Here is a 26,913-nt window from a genome sequence, read left to right as displayed (position 1 = left end):
AGCGGCAATGGCAGGGGTTCAAGCCTTGCGCAAATTGAACACCTAATAGTCCTTGAGGCAAATTTGTAGAGCACGTTCACCGTGAAACCATCTCAGAGGCAAGATGTAAGGTACTTAGCTGCAGCTAGTCTCTTAAAACAGACTGTCTCATCTACATCCGGCGAATGCAGCTAAACGGTCTGTAGGTTACACCCCCAGAACATGCACATCAGTTGGGAAAAAAACCTTCAGACTGGAAGGAAGTTCGACAGAATCCGACCAATCACGACACGTGTGTCCACGAAAAAAAAATCTGATTGGACTGATGAGCGGAAGACCCGCCTTAAGAAAATTCTGATTGGACTAATGAGCGGAAGACCCGCCTTTCTGCTTCCCATTCCGGTTGGCGCATGCTTCTCCCCCACGAATTACAGACGGTATGGTGGAAGCATTTGAAAATTGCGGAAATTAACTTGTCTGTTCTAAGAGACTAAGCTGCAGCCGCATCTAAACGATACACAACGAAACAACTCACACCCTCTCTCTCTGGGAAATTGGCCATGATGTTGTTTGTGATTTTCACGAAGTCATACATCAAGGACAGGCTGATAAAAATAGCGGGGACATGGCCATTCATTTCCGTTTCTTAGAAAATGTCAACTTTTCTCTGATTGGATCAAAATTGGCGCCGACCTCAAACTATCCTGTAAAGGACTATGTATTTTTTCACCCTAAATCCAATGTCACCATCCGTGAGTCTCTGAGTTACGGTTGCGGAGATACCTCCGCCCAGCCTGCAGGACTACAGGAGAGAGATAGAGGACAGTGGGGGGTTGGGGGTTTCAAGTCACTGAACAAACACTCTATTTCAGTGATTGCTGTCAGAATATAGAGCCATTTAACACTTATTTGAACACAAAAACATCGCTGAATGTAGCTTTAAGTAGTTATGGGTCAGCCTATGTGAGTAGATGCGGGAACATCCCAAGGAATCCAGGCAAAAAATAAGTTTGATTATAGACCCTACGGTTCAAAAGTTATGAACAAAAACATGAAGAGGGCTGTTATAGCGCCACCATCTTGTCAATTGGTGGACTTTTTTCGTGGATAGTAAAAGACCCCTCTGTAACAAGTTTCGTAGCTGTACCTGGTTTCTGAGATAGAGCTAATTGAATGCGTTATTTTTCTCAACATCATTCTCTCTACCCAACATGCAACACTCCTGCTCAGAGTTGCTCTTAAGCTCTATTTATCTGGTCAAATCTCACCGGATTCCTGTTTCCAGTACAATTTTAGCATGTGGTTTTTAACAGAGAAGAGCTGCAGCTGCTCCAAAGATAATATGTAAAATGTATGAGAGTGAGACCATGAGTGATATAGCACTTGTAATACAGGTATAGGTATGTCTGAAGTCTATATAATAGCGTGCGTGCATCAAGTGTCAAGTGTCAAGTGTCAATACAAGACGTCAGGCTGGCCATAATTCCAATGAATCAGCACTTCCTGCCGCCCTTCAAAATCAAACAATTTAGAAGGTACAGGTACTGAATGCTGCTATAGCGCCCTTTTTTGGTCGAATTGCACACAATTTGACACGCATGGTCTGGGATGGTCTCCGAAGACCTCCTGCAAGTTTCGTGAAGATTCCTTCATCGGTAATGAAGTTATGACAATTTAGCTGATAGGCCACGCCCTCTCACAACTTTAACGATTAATATCTCAGAAACTAAAGTAGATTTAAAAAATTCCAAATTCAGGATTGTAGAGCTTGGTCCATAGATGCTTCCTGGCGATTTTGGTGCAAATCGGTGCAACGGTCTAGGAGGAGATGTCAAAAATGTGTTTTCCAAACTTTTCCAAATATCTCTAAATTTTTCCAGATGGACATTGAGGCTCCTAATGGCAAACTTGTAGAGCAGGTTCACCTGAACATCTGGGGGAAAAAAGTTTGAAAATCGGACAAACGGCGTGGAAGTTATGGCCTTTAACGTAAAACCTTCAATTATAGCGCCACCTTCAGGCCGATTCGAAAAAACTTTCTTGAGCATTAATCAGCCACCAATATCTGTCATTGTGCCAAATTTCCTAAGTGTCACTGGCCAGGGGAGCCAGAATAATACAATTCAAAATACATACTACAGCATGCGCTGGGACGCGTCATCAGTGATGTTAACTGGGGTCGTAAGGTGTTTCGGGTCTATCGAACTCATACACCCTCGCCCAGTAGACCCAGCCGAGGCCGATTAAGACCCCGACCCGCGTCCCGGAAGCAGCCGCTCACGGATCAGCCTTCCTACTCTGTCTGCAACGTTGCCCGCGGAAGGGTTGATCATGCCCAATCCACTGCAATAGAGCTAGTGCTACACCGCAGCATTGAAAGACCCTTTGGGACTTTTCAAAATGTCTCAAATTTTTTCCAGATGGACCGTAACGCTTAGTTCACACACACAGAGAACCTACGCCTTGCCTCAACCCACGCCTACGCCTGCAGTCCTTGAGCTGAGCGTGAACCTATTACAAGCTTTTGCGATCACACCGCACGCCTTTGCACGCTGAACCTGGAGCCGAGTCACAAGTGCCTCTCCTCTCTCCCGACTGTATTTTTTCATGTGTGGTCCCGAATTATCATAGGTAAAATAAATCTGATATATTTAATGTTCTATTGATGCTGGATATGTATAACCAGGTCTGACTATAGTCGGACATTTTAGAGAGGTGATCTTGCAAGAATATGTGCTGGCACAACAACATTGTCCATCTTGCTTCTTCGGTCGCTATTCTCTCTCATGAAGATTTGTTTGCAGACAGGGAGAAAGCCCCACGTGATAGCCACCCGTCAATCTCTCTCTCTCTCTCTCTCTGCTCAACACTGTTGAAGTAACTCCATTTTATTTTGAAATTCAGTTGACTTTGCCATTTCCCACAGATATTGTTACGTTTTTCTTTCATGGCTTGACAGAAGAAGCCTGCCTGCACGCGCCTTGTCGGCTTTAAAATAGAACTCACACCTAAACGATAAAATCGGCAAGGCACAGGCAAGGCGTGGGTACACGCAGGGTTCACGCTCAGGCGGCCGGTGTACACAGCCTCGTTGACTAAAACGGACGCCTATTTAAAAGCGTGGGTAAAGGCAAGGCATAGGCAAGGCTTGGGTCGCTGGTGTGAACCCAGCCTAAGGCTCCTTGAGGCAAATTTGTAGAGCAGGTTCACCTGAACATCTGGAAAAAAAAGTTCGAAAATCGGACAAACGGCGTGGAAGTTATGGCCTTTAACGTAAAACCTTCAATTATAGCGCCACCTTCAGGCCGATTCGAAAAAACTTTCTTGAGCATTAATCAGCCACCAATATCTGTCATTGTGCCAAATTTTAGGTCTCTGCCATTTACCAACTCACGGGAATTTGCGTTGAGGGAGATGAACAAGAACGGGAATAATAAAGCAGCACAAAAACAATAGGGTTTCAGCCCCTTTCGGGGCTTGAACCCCTAAATACATACTACAACATGCGCTGGGACGCGTCATCAGTGGTGTTTCGGGTCTATCGAACATCATACACCCTCGCCCAGTAGACCCAGCCGAGGCCGATTAAGACCCCGACCCGCGTCCCGGAAGCAGCCGCTCACGGATCAGCCTTCCTACTCTGTCTGCAACGTTGCCCGCGGAAGGGTTGATCATGCCCAATCCGCTGCAATAGAGCTAGTGCTACACCGCAGCATTGAAAGACCCTTCGGTGCATGGAGGGCTAAGGCCCTGTGGGTGAATCCAGGCCGCGCTCCTCCTTCGTCTCACCAGACCCTCCCTGGGGAAAAGGCAATCCTACCATGCCGTACCATCATGGCGTACCATTGGCAAAGAGGATGCCTCAAGAAGGCCTGTGCGCTGCACGTCATTCGCCTGCGCCGAGCACCTCGCTCTAGCCTGAAGGACCTCAGGCCGCGCCAATCTTTACAGAGCTTTTCAGGAGGCTAATCCGTAGCGTTTGTGGATTTCTCCCTCACGAGAGAGCCAGGCTGGGGTGCTAAACCCATCCCGTACCGGGTGGCGTCTCTCCGACCGTCAACTGTCTCTCCAGCTTGTCACCAAACTATACTTGGTTGTCGCCTAGACTATTCCTAAGTGTCACTGGCCAGGGGAGCCAGAATAATACAATTCAAAATACATACTACAGCATGCGCTGGGACGCGTCATCAGTGATGTTAACTCATTCATGGCCAGTTTAGGACTGCCAATATTTAGCTCAGGCCAAAGATTTTCATAATTGTTGGTCATCATTCAAGACCCACAGTAAATTATCTATTAGCACCAAAGTGATTTGCAATACCTCAAAATGAAGATGTACGTCTCTGGGTTCACCAGAAAAAAAAGTGAGCTTTTAGCATGTTCTGTACTCTACTTATAGCCATTTATATACACCCTGTTTTCACCAAAAAGGTCTCTCTGAGAAGAGAAATTGGAGAAAAGGGCATTTTTGTAAAGGACACAATCTCAGGCAGAACTCGCTCTCAATTCTTTTATTTTGAACTGTATTGACATCAGACATGTAAATACTATTCGTTATGACACAAATGACAAAAAAAAAAAATATATATATATATATATATACATGAAGTGCTTTTTTTACATTCAACAATACAGTTTACTCAGTGTGAGTGAGTGTGAATGTGTGTGTGTGTGCGCGGGGCCCATGTGTGTCTCTTTACATTACATTACATTTCGTCATTTAGCAGACACTTTTATCCAAAGCGACTTACAATGTCACATTCTGTCAACATTAGTGGAATCAACTGTGGAACATCATCTACACCAGTGGTAGCCAACACGGCGCCCGCGGGCGACCAGGTGCCCGCAGGGTGGCGCAGTGGCGCCCGCAGGCCACATTCAGAAAGATGTAAAAAAACAAAAAATTTTTTTTTTTTTTTTTTACACAAACAAGACAAAACAGACAAACAGGCTCAGACACAGGGGAAAGAAAGGAAAAAAACAAAACAAAAAAATATAATCAGAAAAATTATTTTGTATTTGTTTTTCTCCTCCCTTCCCACAATAACACACAAATGTAGAAAATAATTGGTTTAACAATGCATACGTTTTAAAAACGTTTATTGTCTGTGTATAATTTATTTTCTGTGTATAATTAATTATTGATTAACTATTTTGATCCACCTGGGCTGGGGTCAAAGTTTAGTTTTACGTTACGTCACTACGTCATTCACTCTGCAACAGTGCGACTGCCAGCTGAAGAAAAAACATTACCAATTTCAAGAGGAGTGGGAGGAAGAGTTCTTCTTCACAACAGTGAAAGAAAAGAGTGTATGTCTCGATTAAACGCATAATACTCATTATTTAAAGGTAAATCGAGCAAATTTCAACAGGTAGCCCCCCACATGACTCTCTACCCTTCAGGTAGCCCTCGACCTCAAAAAGGTTGGTGACCCCTGATCTACACAGATACAGATGCAGCCAGCCAAACTGAGACCACTCCCCCGCGACTGTCCTGCGCGCAAGGTGCGGCAGTGCTGCGGTGGGAATATTTTTTTTTCACCTGTAAGTCCACTTCTGTTTTCACCCACCAGGAGGCGCAAAAACACACCGTCTGATTAGCTTTCTGAAAGACTGACTTCGCCCTGTGATTCGCCTGCCTCTCAGAGCAGTCCACCGTCAGTAGCCTAGTACACAGGAAAAACTGGAGGGTATTTTTCCCAGAGTAAATATTATTTTCCTCTCAAATAGTAATATTTAATCCTTTTGGAGCATAATTATTACCTGCAGGCAATAGAGTGAGCGCAAAGTTCCAGACAAAATTATATTGGAGTAAACAGCATGGTCACGCCTACTAACGCCCACTTTATTTCCGATTCGGTCGCCATTTTTCTCCCCCTATAGCCTACAGTAGCGTTAATATGACGGACATAATTAAGCAGTTGGGAAGCCCTTTTCTTCACTTGATGGATCAAATGCCAGGTAAGTTTATTACTATTGATTAACATGTGTCAGGTTAAACTGATTTGCAACATTACAGGTAGTAGTAGTTACCTACATGTAATGCTAGCCATCTGTTGAACAGGCTGGGCTGATAACATGCTAACGCTACGTTAGCATGCTAACGCTACGTTAGCATCGGACTGACTAATTAAACCTCTTTGTAGTGGTTTATCGACAGTAAGTTATTAACGCCAGGTGGGTCGGTGCAACACGAGTATTAAATTGCTAGCGGACTTTGAGACACGTGTGTTTTGCTCTGAACAGAGCGTGGGTAGGCGACTTTTGTTGCAGTTTTGTCACGTGTGGTTGACTGAGTCTATTACAGAGGACTGTAGGGTGACAGTTTTACTAGCGGCAGATGGACATAAACGTTAATTTGACACACTGGTCGGTCCAACGCCTGAACGGAGAACTGCACTGGGTTGACTAACGTTTTACTAACGTTAATGCCCACTGCAGCTGTGTCTTAAGTTAGGGTGTAAAGTCCACACTAACTGCTACGTTCAAACTAGCTTACGTTTCAACTTTGCACAGCTGGTGCAACCCACTGCAGAAGCGTGTATTGCATGGTGTACACAGCACTGTGGTTCCCAACCTTTTTTGTCTTATGTACCCCTTGAGCTGTTTTTCCATGACAATAGTACCCCTCACTCATGCGTGTTGATGATTACATACAAGTAAATCTATACAAAATATATGTTTCACTGAACTGCCGGTGTTTGGGCTTTTTAGTTGTTGTTTTTTGCCATTATCAGTAGCAGAACAGTGTAGCAGTTGACACTTGCCAGCAGAACTAGTTGCGGCACACACATCACATTTTAACAATGGGCTTATGAAATGACTTGGAATATATATTTATTTATTTATCATTTTGGAGGTAAAATGTATTCCCCAATCATTCCAAGTACCCCCTGCAAGCTGCTCAAGTACCCCTAGTAGGTACAGTACTGTATGTGAACTAGTAACTGTTAAAATGACTAAATTGCTGTGTATATTTGTGATAATGCAATTGAAATGATCATTTATTAATTTATTTGCCATCAAGGATGCAGGCTGTACGAGAGAAGTTCCAAGAGCGCCAGAAGTGGCAGGAAGGCACGCTGTACAGGAAGCTGGGAAAAATGGTAGGGCTGTCCCAGAGTCTATTTTTCAAATACAAATAGACTCTCGGTTCCCAGATTGATTCAAACATAATATTTTGAATGCATTCCCCCCAGCTGGAGAAGCCGGATATAAGCTCTTATTCTAACAGCTGAAACAGTGTCTGCGTGAGCAGTGCGTGTGCGCTGCAGAACTGTTTTTAATTTTGGCCCCCATGTTAACAGGTATATCTTGTCTGCAGATTGAGCAGGATTTCACTCTGATGTCTCAGAGACGGAGAGAAGCCAGAGCAAGCCGCCGAAAGCCACGTCCCCGCCGACAGCAGAGGAGGAGCAGTGAACCGACACACACTATATCTACTGGCCTCATTGCCGTTACTGGGAAAGGCTGGAGCCTTGTTACGTTAATCTGCATTCTGCAATCACAGTATTGCAGTTTTCTTACTGTGGGATTCGACACCCGTACTCACCAGCCTTTCTCTTTTTAAAGGCCGCCTCTGAGGGAGCGGACGGCGGCGGAGCGGAGACGGAGCCAGAGCGCTGTGGGTCAGCGGATCGCCTGAATGCTGGTGCCCGCGTCTGTTTTCACATGGCTCGCGCTCCTCTCATCCCCCACTGCACGCCCGTTCATACCGAGACAGCTGTCTCACCCAGCGGGAGGAGGCAACTCCGCCCGGCGGGCAAGCTGTCAGACAGGGCATACAGTAGTAGCCTATAGGCTACACTCATGGTCCCTCTCTCGTCACAGTGTGCGTGCGTGAAAATATGATCGTTTCCAGCTAAGCAACACCAAATAATAGTGTCGAGTGACAACAAAGATCTGTGAGAGACAGACAAAAGTGTAGAGAAAGAAGCATTTCTAAATTGGGATAAAACTGAAGGAAAGGGGAGGCAGAAAAAGACGTGAGGCTTTCTCTAGAACAGTAGGCTATTTACAAAGCTATTGAAAAGCTCAGCTTTGCAAATGTTATAGGCAGCTAAAATTAGTGCATGTCAGCAATTTGAAATTGAATGTGACGTTCCCAATTCTATATATTAAATTCTAAAAAACTACCCTCAACATTTGGGAAGGCTAAGCCACACAACTAGTTCGTTATAATCGAACATCATGCTTTGAAGGCGACTTTACGATGATGAGGACGGTGAGGACTCAATCACAGCAGATATCCACTGATAGCCTACCACGCAGATCTTACAGGCACAGGCAGCAAAACCCGACGCGCTGATAGAAAAATCTCCATGGACGTGCCGCGCTGCGCTCAGGCCTCGCCCCCCGCCCCCCCTCGCTTCCCACAAAGAAAAGTCTACCGTAAAAAGAAAAATAACTCCCAATTAATTTAGCTCTTTTTTGTTTTTATTTCCCAAAATGTTTCAGTGCGAACTTCAGTGCAGTCATAACTGTGAAACAAAATGTGCATTTGTGAGGCTTTGTTATAGTATGTGAACGGAAACGCACTCAACACACATTGGAGGTGGAACTAGAGATAGAGTGCTTTTGTTGTACAGGAAGCTGGGGAAAATGGTAGGGCTGTCCCAGAGTCTATTTTTCTGCTCTACCGCCTGAGCCACAGCCGCCCCTGCATGTACACGTCGTTTTTAACAATGGAACAGACGAACTCTTGTTACTTTTCACATACAGTATAGTCACGCCGAGGGACTTCACAAATAGTCAACATAAGACGCTTTGGATATGTCACATTCATAAATTTATGTCACCTGAAAGAAGAATATTTTTGTGTTTCTACATTGTTTTTCAGAGCCTGCCTGTAAGCAGTGTCGTCCAAAGCAAAAAGAGTGGCAAGATGGTCTCAAAGCTCTGAGGGAGCGGACGGCGGCGGAGCGGAGACGGAGCCAGAGCGCTGTGGGTCAGCGGATCGCCTGAACGCTGCTGCGGTACTGTGGGCGGCTGGTCGGACCCCGCCCGGGCGTGGAGGACACGTCCACAGCCACGTCCCAGTCTGTGTGAGTACCTCACCTTGATACTGTATAGTGTCACTGTCTGTCTAGTCGGGAGTTCCTGCAATAAAGCCACAAGTTACGTTAATCTGCATTCTGCAATCACAGTATTGCAGTTTTCTTACTGTGGGATTCGACACCCGTACTCGGCAGCATCTTGAAATTGAATGTACATGTAACGTTCCCAATTCTATATATTAAATTCTAATATGTGTGTCAGTCTTTTCCAGTTTGAAAAAGACTGATATATTTCTACTCTGTTATCCCCCCCCCCCCCCCCCCCCACACACACACACACCAGGTCCAATAACACAGACAAACCCACGCTGGATGATGTCCATCGAAAAACAGGTGCTGGTTGAACGGCCTTTGTGCTTGGGCTGGCTGTAGTCTTCTCCTCCTACTATAACTTCAACCTGCAGTACCAACATGATGGAGCATGCATTCTGGAGAGGTACAGTAGGACCTTCTTCTTCCTCTGACACAAGAACATTGGCACAGCAGTCTGAATGAAATTGAATGTAACGTTCCCAATTCTATGTATTAAATTCAAAAAAACGACCCTCAAAATTTGGGAAGGCTAAGCCACACAACTAGCTCGTTATAATCTAACGTCATGCTTTGAAAGGCGACTTTACGACGATGAGCCAAGGCAACGCTGAGTCACATTTTCGAGCAGCCCCCGTCAGCCGACGGCGCCCCCTCCCCGTAGGACGGCGCTCCACCCGCCGTCATACGGGGAGCACGTGGCGAGGCTCTGACGGACGACCATGTTTAGGCCTTAAGAGTGACAGGGTTGTCTTTACCTTTCACACGCCATGTGAAATGTACTGTACAACATTTTCATTGTTTTAAGCCTAACCTAATTGCTAACCCAAACCATAACCCTTAACCTTAACCTTAAAGAAGAACTCACCCAAAAAACTACTGATTTCTTTTGCACATACTGTAATCTGACACATATCTGAGAACTGTAAACATGCACTAATTACACACATTCCACATGAACTCAGAATCAACTCTCAATAACTGTCAAACTAACTGAATGTCTGCAAAACTGTTTACAGCCAAATAAATCAGCATTGTTTTTTGGTGGACTGTCACCTTAACCAAATTGTTTTACTTGTCTAAACATAACCAGACTATTTTAGGTTTTTACAAATAAGACACTTCCTATATAGCCACGAAGCTCTCGAAAATATCAAATCCCCTAGGGCAATAGAAACGCTGTTGATCAGTCTCCAAATGAATAACTCAGTGGACAAACCCATATCCAGCATGTAAAATGGAATGGTAAAATGGACTGCATTTACTTTTCACATACAGTATAGTCACGCCGAGGGACTTCACAAATAGTCAACATAAGACGCTTTGGATACAGTATGTCACATTCATAAATTTATGTCACCTGAAAGAAGAATATTTTTGTGTTTCTACATTGTTTTTCAGAGCCTGCCTGTAAGCAGTGTCGTCCAAAGCAAGAAGAGTGGCAAGATGGTCTCAAAGCGGCATCAACAACTGCAATTGTGTGTACGCTCATCAAGAAGCTTTCGGACTTCAAGTGGGCCTTCTTTTGATCTTTTACACATACATACTGTACACTCATTCTGAACTGCTGACCGATGTTCCAATATGATGTTTTCTACAAGACTGATTACAGTGTGACCACTTGCCATAGCGTTCTTACTGGAAAAAGTGCGTTGGGTGTGAACGCCACCTTAGAGTGAAACAATGTTATGTTCTTTAGGCCTAGTCAGATATGACTGTGAATAAAGCTTGACTTTTGAACTTGATTTGCTGATCCTTTCTTGATGATGAAACAACTGTAAAAAAATAAATAAATGAATGTGGGTTTAGAGAAAACTTTATTTCAGATTACAACATTATTTCCCAGGGGGCCATACTGACTTACATCAAGTAAGTGAAGGGCCACACGGTATGTACGGAATGTACACTCGTCAGCCCCACCCAGCCAGGTGTTTTCCTTCTCAAAGGCCATGATTGTCCATGTAAATTAACCACTCAACAGTCAATGTCTCTATGTCCTTCCTTGAGTGCCTGCTACATTTCACTTTTGTGGGGAGAAAATTAAATAAATTTAAAACTAGTCAGATATGACTTGATTTGTTTTTGTTTGGTTACAAATTCGCTAAAGCTGTTTTTGATAGATGCTACTGCGAAAAAACGGCTCATATCCAGTTGTTTCTTAACAAAGACCCCTCATGTTTAGAGAGGCAAAACCTGAAAATATCCTGTTCTCTCTAGCAGGACATGATCCAGAATTCATGATTAAAAGGCACTTAAGATGTTGGCTTTCTTATTATATCTAACAGCCAATCTACAGTAACAGCCAATGTCATTTTTATGGAAACTTGTACAGTATGACTCCTGTCTCCTTAGTGTGAGGTGGCTATTTGCTGTGAATAAAGCTTGACTTTTGAACTTGATTTGCTGATCCTTTCTTGATGATGAAACAACTGTAAAAAAATAAATAAATGAATGTGGGTTTAGAGAAAACTTTATTTCAGATTACAACATTATTTCCCAGGGGGCCATACTGACTTACATCAAGTAAGTGAAGGGCCACACGGTATGTACGGAATGTACACTCGTCAGCCCCACCCAGCCAGGTGTTTTCCTTCTCAAAGGCCATGATTGTCCATGTAAATTAACCACTCAACAGTCAATGTCTCAATGTCCTTCCATGAGTGCCTGCTACATTTCACTTTTGTGGGGAGAAAATTAAATAAATTTAAAACTAGTCAGATATGACTTGATTTGTTTTTGTTTGGTTACAAATTTGCTAAAGCTGTTTTTGATAGATGCTACTGCGAAAAAACGGCTCATATCCAGTTGTCACAGTTATCAGCACATCAAGTTAACCACCCCCTACAATAAATTGGTATCTGCGCTGGTGCATATCCTACTTTAGGCTCATTTTCAGGACCTTTACTCATGTTTTATGAAGGTATGTTTGGTCTAATTTTAAAGGGTAGACTCATAGGTTATTTTAAGCACAGTTGTGAGTTTGTCTAATAAACATAGAGGTCACATGGGCTCTTCAAATTGTCAACAACATCCATTTTTCCATCCCTTTTTTTTTTCTCTCCCCCCCCCCCGATTTTTTTTATTCCATTTTTATCCCCCATTAGTGCTAATTTAATTTATTTATCCTGGTTGCTGCTCCACCATATTATATTTGTGATAGTGGTGATGATAAAGATCATTGGTTAAATAAATGAAAGTTAGAATTCTTGATTCTTTTCTATCACATGTTCTGTTCAAATAAAGTGACACGATTGTCTCTTTCTTTGGATCAATGTTTGGTGTCATTGTGGGTTAACTGTGACTAATAACATCAAGTAAACATGTCATTATGAACATTAGCTGTCAATGTTAACTGTTTAGTGAAAAACAAAACTCAAACTGTTCCTTTTCTATTTTTTCTTTTCACCTAGAATAAACAATGAAATTAAATGTGCAAGATTATCTTCACTTTCTCAGTTTATTTGTTTGGGGGGGGGGCGTGGGCATGGGGCGTGGTTTTCAGCGCCAGGTACAGTAGCCTTATAAATAAGCAGCATTCGTCATTGCCACGCATCCTTCAAGATCTGTTACTAACACTTTTGAAGATGCCAGCGACAAAGAGCTTTTACACCAGCCAACCAGCAACCAATAAGGTATGTTTTCGTATATATTTACATTACCCCGCTAGCCGGGCGCTTCTGGCTCATACGAGCGCATTAGCAGCGCCCGGCGAACGTCACGCATTTTCCTATTTTACACTGTGACATTTTCACGTCTAGGTGTAAATGCATATTTACAATGCTATTTGTTTTCACATTTTCAATATATTTAGATGTGATAATAAAGGCTTCGAGGGCCTGGTTTAAGTACCTTGAAAGTGCTTGAATTGTACTCTTAAAAGCACAAACCCTGCTTACAACAGTCGCTGATTGTTTATTCTACAGTATTTTTTGTTGTTTTTTGTTTACAGAGAGCTTTGTGCAGTGTGGATCGTCCAGGGCTGAGTCCGGCTGCCGCAGCCAAAAAACCAAAGATCACCACCCGTCTTGTAAAGAAAAAAGCTGTAAGTACAGTTTTCCTTTCACACACATGCGCACACACACACACACACACACACACACACACACACACACACGCACACAAAACTGTCCGCCTGCAAGTAAATCCATAGAGAAAATAAGTAGCAAAGAGCGTTCCCATCTGCAACGAAAATTACTTCCTTGTTTGCCTGAGACGCATGTGTACCCATGCGCTCAGGCAAACAAGGAAGTGATTTTCGTTGCAGAGAGGTAACCCTCTTCGAACCACTCTTGCTGGTTCCTCTCGCTATGGATTTACTGAAAATGAAAATGACAGTTTCGCGTACTTTGGATTATTATTTGATGATCGCATGGTGAGTACACAAGTCACAACATGTATGTGATTGTTTCTAGCGCTGTTGTGTGTGCTTTTGGGGGAATGAACGGCGGTAGCATATTAGAGACTGCCACACTACTGTACTATCTAACTAGCGTTAACAGTATTAGCCCCCATGTATCACTGTGAAACGCACTTTCTAATGCACGCCACGCACAGTGAAGATGTTGGCGGCGTGTCCCTTCGCTACTGACACACACACACACACACACAAAGTAGTGTAATAAGTAGGCCTAATGAGTTACTCTACACAGACAGTAATATTGTAAAGTAGGCTAGTTCATTACTTTCAAATGAAAGTATCTAATAGGCTAGTACAGTATCACATTTTGAAAGTAACTTGCCCAACACTGCACAAAAATTATAGGCTTTTTTGTTTTGAATATTCATGTATACATATGTTCATGTTTTTCCTACAGGCTGTCGTAGTGCAGAATACCGAGAACCTACCCCCTAGCCATCTGAATGAACAGGATGCAGCTCTTAGACAGAGCCGCAACAACGCCATGATGGGAGTGGATCTGAAAATTCAACAAGCAATTGGGCGAGCAACAGATGGTTTCCGCAAACAGTTGGAGGACTTCAAAGTCACGTCCACCAAAACTACAGAAGATCTCCGCAAGGAGATAGCTGACTTGAAAGTCACGTCCAGCAAGCAACAGACACAGCTTGATTTGCAACACGGGCGGCTAGAAGACTTGACTAAGCAGCTCGAGGCCCGCAGAGACAACTGTACTGTACAGGCTCACCGGCCCTCAGCAAGTTCAGCAAGTTCACGCGAGCTTTTCAATAGCCCATTACAGCTCAGTTACACTGAGCTTCTGTCACCCGCTGTGAGAACTGAGCTTCTGTCACCTGTGAGAACTGAGCTTCTGTCACCTGTGAGAGACACTTTCCATTTGGCACTGTCGCCGACGCCGACGCCCACGCCCACGAGGAGAAACACTCGACATGCGGCTATTGAAACAATGCCTGACATCACGTTGCAGAGTATTACAGTGGATGAGGAGTCGGCATTGTTCAATCAGTACCCACAGAACCCGGACGCATATGCAGCAAACATATTCATGCTACTGGTCGACTTCAACGTGTACCATCAGGATTTCGTTCACAAAGTGAACTGGAAGGGAGGTCACGGCAAACACGCATTGCCGAAGAACCTCAAGGCAAAGGTGCTTGACATGGTGAAGGCGAAATACGCGACTTATGTTGTAAAACATATTCGTGATCGGATCAATGAACGTCTCCGTAACCCGAGAAACGTAGATCCGAGGGCACGTCACGACCCCCTCCGCTAAACAGACTGACTGTTTTACTGTTGCCTATACTGTACAGCCTGATACTTTTCTGATAGCCTTTTCACATGGCATTTTTTTTTAGGCCTAAACAGGTACAGAGAGACATTTTTTTTGTGATAGGCCTACTGTACTCAATTGTACTGTACTGTACTACATTTTTTTTTCTCTTACGTTTTAATAAAACTTTAGTAACATAGCAAATGTGTTCCTCGTTATTTATTCTAACTGCATAATGTGTATTAATGTCTAGTAGTGTGTACGAGCAATGTACATACAGATTTGTATTAACTGCACACACACACACACACACACATATCATAATAACTACATAATACAATGACACAATAGGCTATTAGCCTTTTGAAAATGGGACTTTTATGTTCATTTTATATCATGCTTGTCAAATGCAAGAGATCACTGCATGGCATGCTATCAAAACGATTTCGATTTATGTAGCCTACTGTGTGTGCGTGTCCTTTGTGCGGGGGGGGGGAGGGGGGGTGAGTGATGCATCTAATTAGCTGATCACTGTATGCTGTGTGCTGTGTGCAGAATAGCAGTCAAACCGGTTCTGAAAGGTAACAGTAACACGTTCCTGCTTCCCCCCACAAATTTCATTCTTGAGGCTGCGGTTACATGAGGCCTTTTAATTCGAAATGAAATCATTCGCATTGATCGTTATTTCCTGCGAGTTTACAAGAGAAAATAGTATCCAATCTCAATCCTCTAACTCACTGCAGTCTTTCTGCGCATGCCCGTTTCACTTTTGACTGAAAAATGATGCCTCTAGATTAAAGAAAAGACACTGTGATGTTGACTTTTATGTAGCCTAAATGTGCGCATGTACTGTATAGAAAAATACTTCAATCGCATTGAGAAACGAACTACACCACCCCCTTACATCGAATTTGACTTCACATCGAATTGGCCGTTTTCATTCTGCTTTAGGTGTTTACAAGATAAATTTGAAGAGGATTGGGATCGAATTCTGAGTTAAAGAGGATTGAAACTGTCCATGTGTCCATGTAACCACTTGTCACTTGTCAACCCAGTTGATGTCACAATGTGCATGCACGTGGTCTAAATACGCTGCGCTGATTTGCTCAATGGATTTTTCGGCTTCCGCAAACAAACAGCTGTGGTGCTTGTTGCTTGTTGTCTTGGAAACATGAACTTTGAGCGCTTCCTGAATGGGTCAACCAAGGAGCAGGCAAAAGTGGCTTTGCATCCCAGCAAACATTTTCACGTATAACGACCGTGTGCTGTACGTCAAACCAATGTCCATCTGTTTAAATGAATTGTGTATGATTTTTTTTTGCAGGAACACTGACAATATCAGATGGTAGTGGGCAGGAAATCAACCCACAGATCCTTTTGATTGTACAAATGTGACCGTTTTGACAGAACTTGGTGTGATGATGCATGTTTTAGCACTGTGTGTGTGAATTTATGGCACTTTTTCTGGGTTTAGAAAGCTTCTTCTGTGACAAAGCATTTGATATACAGATGTCATAAGAGTTGTGACGATTCAAGCTCATTTATTGTTCCATATTAACTAAGGGTTAAGTAACAATGACAGAGCTTTAAAGACATTGGAATATCTATCAATGGCTGATGTTAGATAATCTATAATCCTCTAACAGCCTGGATAATCTCATACACTGCAGTGTTTAGCAGAGCCCTGCCCAGTGCCCACAGAAGTTTACTTAAACTCTATAATTATTTTATCTTCATTTATCTACAGACCAACATTTACAGTATAGATTCTCTTTCACATTTGACCTATTTCCCTGAGTTGGATTAATAAAGTTGTTGATCAATTGATTGACTGACTGAATGATGGTGGTTCATGTACTGTATGCATAGGCTAGTGACAATGAATAGATACCAGGGGAGAAATCAAACTAGGCTACTCATACAGTAAATCCTCCTATTTCAGGGTGAAAAGTTTGGCTGTCAGCTAAAGGTGACTAGTCGGTATTAATACAGTATTGTGACTAGCTTTTCGGATGTTAGGTAGTAAAGATCTGAATGTATATCAACCTAAAAGCTAACATCTCCCCACTGTCATAACGAGATGGGTCCATGCTACTGTAACGTTATATCAATTCGAGAAAAACTAGCTACTGTACAGTAGTTAGAAATGGCTGCAGGCCAATTCTAGATTCTATTCACAGATTGTAGTGTTTGCTAGCTAGCTAGCGCTAAGCTAACACTGATTCAATGTCACCATACAATATGCTTGAACCAAATTAAAACTTAACGCCCACACGTATAGTGACGCAGCTGCAGCTATCATGTTGTTTTGTTTAGTGTACTGTACAATAACGTAACGAACGTAACGTAACGATAGGGCACATACTGTAGGTTGGCGTTAACCAGACAGTATATAACGCATCCGAGATATAAACGTTATGAATATAGCCACGTTATAAACAAACTAACGCTGGTGATCCGTATGGAAACATTGTTACTCGAAATGGTTAAAAGTTATATCAATTTGGTCATTCTGTAGCATTTTACTGCCATATAACATAACTAGCAGCTATGTTAGTAAGCCACATAGGACAACTACTAGCGCTGAACCGGAAGAACAAATACGTTTGCGTGGACTGTGACCCCGCAGCTTGAAACTGCTGCAACAGTGAGAGACACATTATGGTACTATGAGGGCCCCTAGTGGTTGAATGCCATTATTCACATCTCAAACCATCTCAAAAACGTCACCGCATCGTCAAGCACAAGGTAATGAAAAAAATCTGTCACGACGGGAGTGGCTGCATCTGTACACCCTTGCAGCAGTAGAGTAACTGAAAACTAAAATAAAAAGTTGAAAAAAGAAAAGAAAAGGAGTTTTCAATCTTCGGCGAAAGATGGGCAGGGATTCGGCCGTCCTGACCTCATTCTGAGATGTGGGCTCACAATCGGCTCCTCATCTGAAATAAAAGCAACATATCCTCAGTAAACTATATAATCACATTTAGTACAGAGACAGTGTAGTGTACTAGTGTCTCAGTAAACTATACGATCATAGAATGCAGAGAGACAGTGTAGTCTCTCACACTCACACACACACACACACACACACACACACACACACACACACACACACACACACACACACACACACACACACACACACACTTCCATGCCAAATTTCAGCTCTCTGTCCCTGCCATCCTGCATTTCGAAATTTGCCCCCCCCCCCCCCCCCCTTCCATGCACCCCCTCCCCCCACCACACCCCTTTTAGCCAACGAGACAATTTTGGATTACCGTACTAGGAATCTCGTGCGCTACAGACAGACAGACACCGCCCACCCACCTAGGTGCCATCGTGCAACTGTGTGCCATCGGCTCATACTACATCACAGTTGCTCGAGTGACATCGATGATGACATCATCACTGATGACATCACAATTTGCTCAAGTGACATCACTGATGACATCACAATTCTCAAGTGACATCACTGATGACATCAACACTGAGAGAGAGAGTTCTGTCCACAGCTGCTGCTGGATCGCACCTCCTTCCCAGGGAACACTATTGATCTCCCCGCAAATTAGTATAGGAGGAGAACAAACTGGTCTGAGATCAGCGTCTAGCCTCCTCTGCCTCTGCATCGTTGGCAATGCATATATATCAACAACAAAATTACTCCTTACCGCGAGATCATCCGGGTCCTGTCGCATTGGAGTCCAGTCTTCATCGCCCTCGACATGGAAAGTGGCCGTGCTGCTTGGCTCTGTGTGAAAGCAATTTCTGTGGCGAGGCTGCTCGTTCTCCTCCTCCTCACAAAGTTGTGACTCTGTCTCGTCTCTTTCGGGCTGGCACACAGGAACGGGGTCCGGCTTGGGTTTGGGACCAGGATCGATCATGTTGGTCACGGGTTTGACTACCGCGAACAACTCATCCATGTTCGCTGCCCTGCAGCAAGGCGACCAGCTCGTGCAGCGCGCCGAGGGGCGTTTCAATGGCGTTTCTCCTCTCTGCAACAGGGAAGCGTTTCTCCGTTTTCTGTTCTTTCCTCCTGCTCCATTTCAAAACAGCTGCGGTAGTTGTTTGTTCAAATGTTGTCGGCTTGACTTTGAGGCCAGGGACCTGATACCATGTCACAGGCTGGGGAAGTCTTTGAACTACGCTAAACACGAATAAAAACAAAAACACGTCAAACTCGTATTTGGCTGGGAGGCACATTCCTGATAAGACGTTAAAGACGTATTTGGCCATGAATGAGTTAACTGGTGTATTCAGAGCAAATAGGGAGATATAGAGCATTATCATCATGCTATATATCTCCCTCTTTGCTCTGAATGAGTGAGAAAATGAGAAAATACTGAATAATTACATCACAACAGTATAATCCTAACGTTAATTTAAAATGAGATAAATATGGCTAAAAAATGTAAAATAAAAAACGGCAAATTGTGTGTGTGTGTGTGTGTGTGTGTGTGTGTGTGTGTGTGTGTGTGTGTGTGCGTGTGCTGACATTATCTGACCTAATACATCATGTCATCTCAACAGAGTCGAGCAGAGGTCAGAGGTTCCCAGTGATCCGTCTGCCCAGGAGCATCAAACAGACCTGGACTCCATATTTATGGTGTGTAAAGAAATAACACATTTGACTTCAGCTACACACAAAACACCTTTTTACTTCACCATCAAGTGAAATCAACCTGTTACAAAAAAACCAAAGGCTACGGTGTCATGACTAGTTATTACGGTTAGGAGTTACTAAGTTGTGCCTAACTCAGGGGTTTTCAAAGTGCACATGCCCGGCTGCCTGTAGGCTTAATGTAAACAGCCGCCCACAGACGCCATGACATACATTCAACTCGCACTTGTACTTGGTTAGCTTAGGCTGCTACTCACTGTTGATGATCTTCTTCCAGGGTGATACGGGTCGTTGAGCAGGTGGTGGTTTGGCTGGTAGCGTTATGTAGTTTAGGCTATTGTTGTTTGAGTGAAGTGAGGCAAACTGCTTGGTGTTGGTTTTGCGTCGTAAAACTAAATCAAACCCAAACCAACAAAATAAACTTTCCTCAAATTAAACAGACCATCAAAAACAGAAGAACCCCAACAAAAACACAGAGCGTCCGGTTGAAGACTGTGTCTCCATGGCGTCTTCCACAATTCAACTCCTTCCTGAGCACACCTGCCTTCATTAAAGGGGTTCACGATTTGTGGTTCAGGTGACGTCTCTGCTCTTTGCATGCAGCACCAAAATCCTCCACCAGGTGATGCCAAACGATTACCATTAAAACTAATATTATATGGAGATCCTTAGAAATGGCTCTAACAGATACCAGTCAACTACTAGCCAATATAGCTAGTAGATGGCTAGTTACCAGCCCAAAACAGAATTTCCAATAGCCACATTTTTCTATCTTGAAATAAACCAGATTATTTAGGATTTGAAAGCAGATATGCATGAAAAAGTTAAATATCCACACATAAAAAGTAGAGCACGCACATCCACTCAAAATGCAGGTGCAGGACAAAAGCAATGAAACATATAAAAAGAAATAGAGTCCGCACACTGCTCGACTTGCTCCCAGTTCATTTATTTTTAACGTTTCGGTCAACAAGGACCTTCTTCAGAAATATACACACACACACACAGACACACACACACACACACACACACACACACACACACACACACACACACACGCAAAAACACTGCAAAACATTCCAGGTGAAATTTCTGAACCCAAAAAACAAATGCATAAAGATTTAGCATAACTATAAATCTATCTGTATCTGTCTGCCTGCCTCTCTCTCTCCCTCTCCCGCTGTATCTATCTAGCAGTGGCGAACCATCAGGGCCTTCTAGGTATTCACTGAATACCTGCCCAAGAAGAAATTGAAAAGGAAATAATTTCCCCCTAATAAATTATTTGTATTTGTTATTTATTAGTTTTTATTCACTGAAATAACAGTAATATTGTCGCTAAATCGTTCAGATCTTGGACTCACTTTGTTTCAGTCAAACTTACTGTCAAATCAAAACTGGCAAATAGTCTAGAATATGGTTAATTGCTAATGTTCACTATTATTATGTCATAATTTAGCTTTCATTTATCTTTTTTCCCACTACTCTCAACTGAGTATGCAGACAATTAAAATAAGGGTGCAATGCATGCTTATGCACTGATGTAAAACCGGGCCTGTAGCCTCCCCACATAGAGGCTAGAGCCTAAACGTCTTTATCCGCTCTGAAGGACTTTTAATCTTTGTTTAAGACATCTTTATTATAAGGGACCGTTCGCTATTTATGGAAGGGGTCATTGGAGGAAAATAGGGAATGATACTTTTTAAAATTTAGTCTCAGGGAGGATACACTGTTATTAATTTGAGTCCAGAGGAGGGTTGTACAAATTTTAATTAATCAAATATATTTACTTTTTTTTATTCATTTATTTATGCTTTTTGGAATTCAGAAAATATACCCAATGACACCCTTCCTGAGGAAACTGTTTGGTATGACCCAGTGTATTGTTTCTCATGAAAAAAGAAAAGCCTTAGAAAGCCGTCCAGTAGGATATACACACCGGTCCCGACCGACGAGGGGGAGAGGCAACGCACGCACACACACACACACACACACACACACACACACACACACACACACACACACACACACACACACACACACACACACACACACACACACACACACACACACACACACACACACACACACACACACACATTCATATAATTTCAACCTGCAAAAACATCCCTGGGAATTTATATTTTCCATCCCGGGAGACCAGAGTCTGCTGGTTAATCTCGGAGGGTTAGCAGCCCTATTTGGTCCGCTTGCTGTTTGGCTGGTGTGAAAGCCAACCGAACCAACTGGAAAACAAAACAATTTGCGTCTGTGTGTGAAAACACCCAACTTGGCCCAGATTTGTCGTTATGTAAGGGTTCCGCAAAGTCCCTTAAAAAGTGATAATGGACACCTCGAAGTGCATTAACCCGCTTATACCATGGTCACTTGCCAAAGAAACAAAACAAGACCATTCATTTATATTTCCATGCATTTTGCAATCAAAATCTAGTTTTCATAACCTTGAATATGAGTTGAGAACCGGCGAGACAAAATAGTCCCCTCAAGATTAAGCTATCATTGGAATGGCTGCTTAGTTTCTACACCTGGCACAATTCTAGAATCAAGCAAACTAATAATTTGGCCAATTGTAGCCTATGTAACAACATACAAAATAAAACGGCAATGTCTAAGAATGCAACGCCATGTAACTGGGTCGTTTAAACTCGCAGCACGGTGTCAAAGGTAATGGAAAGAATTATCTTTGAGCAAATAAATGAATACCTGTCAACAAACAACATCCTGTATGAGTATCAGTCGGGGTTCAGAATATCTCACTCCACAGACACATGTTTGCTGTACCTGACAGACCAAATCAGAACAGAAGTAGACAAAGGTAAATATTGTGGAATGGTTTTATTAGATTTACAAAAAGCCTTTGACACTGTGAACCATGATATACTGTTATTCAAAATGAAGGCTATGGGTTTCAACAGTGCTTCGCTAAGGTGGGTAGAGTCATACCTAAGGGGGAGGAAGCAAGTGGTGGAAGTGAATGGCACCATGTCATCTTCACTAGAGCCAACTTGTGGGGTGCCTCAAGGGAGCATTTTAGGTCCAGTCTTATTTCTTCTATATGTCAACGACATGAAATCTGCCTGTGATTGTGATCTGCTTCTTTTTGCGGACGATGCTGCTCTACTGGTCTCACACCAAGAAAAAGGGGAGGTAGAAATGATCCTCAGCCGAGAGCTGCTCAGGATCAGTTGCTGGCTGGTCGATAACAGGTTGTCCCTCCACTTAGGTAAGACAGAAGCCATTCTCTTTGGTTCTACCATCAAATTGAGGAGGTCTCCGGGGTTCAGGGTAGTGGTGGGAGAAGTTGAGGTCTCAGCCAGAGAGGAGGTTACATACTTGGGCTGTGTGTTGGACAACACCTTATCAGGAGAGAGCATGGCGCAGAGGGTAGCCAAAAAGGTTAACCAGAGAGTGAAGTTCCTCACCAGGATTTCAACCTCTGTTAACAGATATGCTTTGGAAATTCTAGCGGGGGCCCTGGTTCAGTGTCAATATGATTACGCATGTTCATCATGGTACACCAGCATCACATTGTCACTGAAAAACAGGCTCCAGACAGCGCAAAATCGATTAGTTAGACTCATTTTACAATTGAACCCCAGGACTCACCTACTACAGTCTCATTTCGACAGCCTCAAGTGGCTCAGAGTAGATGAAAGAGTAACACAAATCAAACTCGGCATGGTACACAGGATAGTCAATAATGTAGTCCCAAAATACCTCATAAATTACTTCACCAAGGTCAGCGACGTACATAGTCACGGCACTAGAGGGAGCCCTACAGACTTGGTCCCAGTAAAATGCAAAAGATGCATTGGCCAGAATTCATTTCTATACTCAGCGGCAGTAGCCTGGAACAGTCTCCCAGCTGAGATTAAGATAATCAGCCCATATCCTTCTTTCAAAATAAAAGTCAAGAATTGGATCATGAGAAGCAGAACCTGGATTTAATGTATTGTGTTATATTGTGGTATTATATTATTATATTATATATTATATTATATATATATTATTATATGGTATATACTATTGTATGGTAATGATATGTAGTACTATAGTATCTTATAATATATTGTCCAGTATAGGTACACGTAGGCTGGATTTGATGGTAGCCAAGGTGTTTGAGGTGGGGGGCGACCTGTTGTCGGCCAGCCAGTAACTGAGCCGGTGTTTCACTCGACCCTGTATTTATTAGATCTTATTTTATTTTATTTATTTTACTTGATTATATTTTAATGTATGTTTTTTATTAGGATTTGATGGGTTTATTTTTTAATAGCACAAATTGTCTTTTATTTTATTTTATGCTTATTTTTATTGGTTATTCACTGTGCCCCACTTTCCCATATCATTCTCCCCCCTGCGTGGCAGGCACACCGACGCGTTACCCTCAGACTCTGACAAGTGCCTGTGGCACTCACACTGTTATACACTTACACACATCCAGACATACACACAACAGTACACATTTTATAACAGTCATCATGAGGACCGCAATGGAAATAAGCTGTTAGCTTTATTGCGTTTTTATCCTTTTGATAATGGTGGGCCTGTGTATGTATATATGTATATTGTATATACTGTGTATTCATTATCAATAAAGAACTCAATCAATCAATCAATCAATTGCCTTTACGTCTGCGGGTCTTAGACTTAAATGGCGTGAGGCAGGAGTCGAGTGAAAACTATCTGCTTTCAGTATGTTGGAGTCCAGTTATGTTTTGTACAAGGACGTCTCTCAGTGTGTTGCTGTTAACTCCCCATTTCGTTGTTTTGTTTTTGTTGATCTCGTCTTTTTTCCTCTTTGACCTGATTTGTATCAGTGATAGAGGCAGCGCACGCTCTCCCAGAGCGCCTGGCTGCTGGTTGCTGTAAGTTGTAAACAGAGAGTTTGACAGTTGACAGCTGAGAGCCCGGCTTCTCTCAGCTGACCAGAACGAAGGGCGCAGCTCGCCACTGCTCAGCTTGCACGCGCACGTCACTTAATGGCTCAGAGCCGGCTTCTGTCAGGAGAGGGAAATCTCCAAAACGAAAATCAAAATTGTAAATAAGAGTTATTTTTGATAAACTGAGCACACAGGGGTGGTTTAAATACTTACTTTGACCGACTCAATTTTTGTGTCATAAAAAGTTTGTGCCAAAAGTGTCATATTAACCCTTAACGGGGGTATAGAGCTCAAACTGCTCTCTTGATAACACTGTTGAAACTATAGCGCATTGATATGAATGGTGAACAGACCATTTGGCTGAACGACTTTACCAACTGTACATTATCACTTTTTAATGGACACCCTGCAGCCAATCAGAATCGAGTATTCACCCAGACCATGGTATAACATGTGTTATTGGCTGCTGGTACAGATGCGTTCCATAACACACAGAATACTGCGAATTTGCCGAGCCAAATGTATTCTGACACACTGTTAACGAGCGTTACAGCGTTATACAATTTAATCATCTCAGCTTAGCTTAGCATGTGATTCGGGGACTGTAACAGAGATAAAAGGCGCTGGATCAGGTGAGCTGAACTTGAGGCTCAGCTGCGTAATTGCGCACAGGATCAACCCACGGCTTAAAAGGTATACTCAACTATATATATATAAAAAAAACATCCTTATAGAAAACTTTCCCCTCAAAAACATCAACGCTCACACACTAAATACATTGGCAGAGTGTTTGTTGTCAGACGCTACCCCCTGCCTGCTGGCGCTGTTTACACTTTGTTTGGCTGTGCCCGGGATGTTTTTGGGCGGATATATAAGTCCACGTCGGGCCCAGCCAATAACAATGTTCACAGTGCAACAGCCAGCCAATAGCATCGCTAACATGTTCTGAGCTGAACTTGCAGTAGAGTGGACATGAAACAAGGAAATAGACCTTCTTCCAAGATCAGCTTTTGAGCTGCAAGCAGCTCATCCCGTGATTTTGATTTTCGTTTGAAGGTAGGTGTGTGTTTATTGTGTTGTGTTTATTTGTTTATTTATACCATAACCGCTGTGACACTATCAGAAAAAAAAACATTTAATCCCTCCCGGTTTTCTGGTGCTCTCTCTCCCAATGCATTGTCAAGCTCGCTTGACCACATAAACACAGAACACAATGTAAACAATGTCTAACCACGAAAATACACACATGGGGCTGTGTCTGTCCACATAAACACACTGTGATGGAAAGTATTTTTCTGTGCCTCGCTCAACCTAGTTAAAACTGCCCACTCCAATCAGAAGGTGTGACATATGTTAATACCTTTCAAGTGTGTCCAATTATTCCAGATATATGAAAAACCAATACAACAAGCAATTCTGATATTTAGAACATTATTTTATATAGAGAATATTGCATATTTAGTACAAAGCAGGTCAAGTTATATATTACCCCATTCAGAGATCTCCGAGGTGGATTTGCAGTGGTCTTTCCCTCACAGCTGATATGAAGCAGGTCAAGAAATAGACCCTTGTAAACCGACCCATTCTAATATTTTGCGTGGACTTTTAAAGTGCATTTCCTTGTGGGCTGGTCTCTCCCCGAAGGTTCCTCCTCCATCTGGGGACATCCTTCACTGCTGCCTTGTCATTGGTGGTCATATGATCTCTCCTTCTGTCACTCCTACTTGGCAAGCGTGTTTTTCTCCCCCTCTTTGTCCACATCATGTGACCTGGCTCTCCCACTGGAGGTGACAGCACTAACCCTCCCTTGAAATAGTTATCTATTAGCTCCCCTGTCTACCAAAGCAACTGTCAATATATTTACTTTAAATTCCTATTTTCAACTCCTATAATTTGGTCAGCTAATTTAGCTATTTACCTATTTAGAAATCCTATAGCACTTTATTTATAATTACTTTAGACTATATAAACTAATTCTACATCCTGGATAAGATCAAATTCAGCTAATCAGTCTGAGGCTGGAACAATTTTTCATACCGCTCAAACTTACTATCTCTTGGTCTAAAACCACTCTATGAGTGTAAAAAGAGAAGAAGATAGTTCCTTATGTTAAATTCAACAAATCAGAGAAAAACTCACCCTGTTTAAACCGGATGAGAAAACTCTTATCTATTACCATTATCAACTAATTTGACTATTGGTTTATTTTCCATTCTATAGTTGCAGTAATAACAATAGGCTATTATTTATCTAAATATTATAGCACTCTCCTTGTGTAGCAAGTAATGCAAGTTTGAAGTTATTCAAAACACAGAAATACAACATCAGACTGATCTAAACACACTCTATTCTCATAAGACAACCTATTTACATTCTACAAATCATCCAACATTCCCAAAGACCACCGCCGGGCCATCTGAGATTCAAACCCTGGTTCCTCTCCTCTGCTCTGCTCTGTGCTGTGTTCTGTGTCAGATCCTGTCTCCTCTGGGGGGAAAAGTCAGCACATCGAATGTATAGTCTAAACTTTATTTCATATCAGATATCAAAACCACTCAGTCAATCAGTAGGATATATTGAATAATAAGCAACAACAGTCAAGCATGAGAGAAAACCATCATTCATTTAGATTGTTA

General features: G+C 42.6%; 1 protein-coding gene across 1 annotated transcript in view; it reads left to right on the top strand.

Moving 5' to 3' along the window:
* The window catches only part of LOC310775924 (uncharacterized protein), a gene marked incomplete at its 3' end in the record, with an annotated part of 32,178 nt that extends 12,751 nt beyond the window's left edge, over window positions 1-19,427 (top strand). The window contains exon 10 of the mRNA XM_083636046.1: window positions 19,283-19,427. Coding sequence (XP_083492172.1) covers window positions 19,283-19,427 — 145 coding nt within the window. The remainder of the gene's footprint in view (window positions 1-19,282) is intronic.
* Between the last annotated feature and the right edge of the window lie 7,486 nt (window positions 19,428-26,913).

The sequence above is a fragment of the Poromitra crassiceps genome (assembly GCF_964638095.1).
Source record: "Poromitra crassiceps genome assembly, chromosome: 4".
NCBI classification, from domain to species: Eukaryota; Metazoa; Chordata; class Actinopteri; order Beryciformes; family Melamphaidae; genus Poromitra; species Poromitra crassiceps.
Note: the sequence above shows the minus strand (reverse complement) of the source record. Positions and strands in the feature narration are given on the sequence as shown.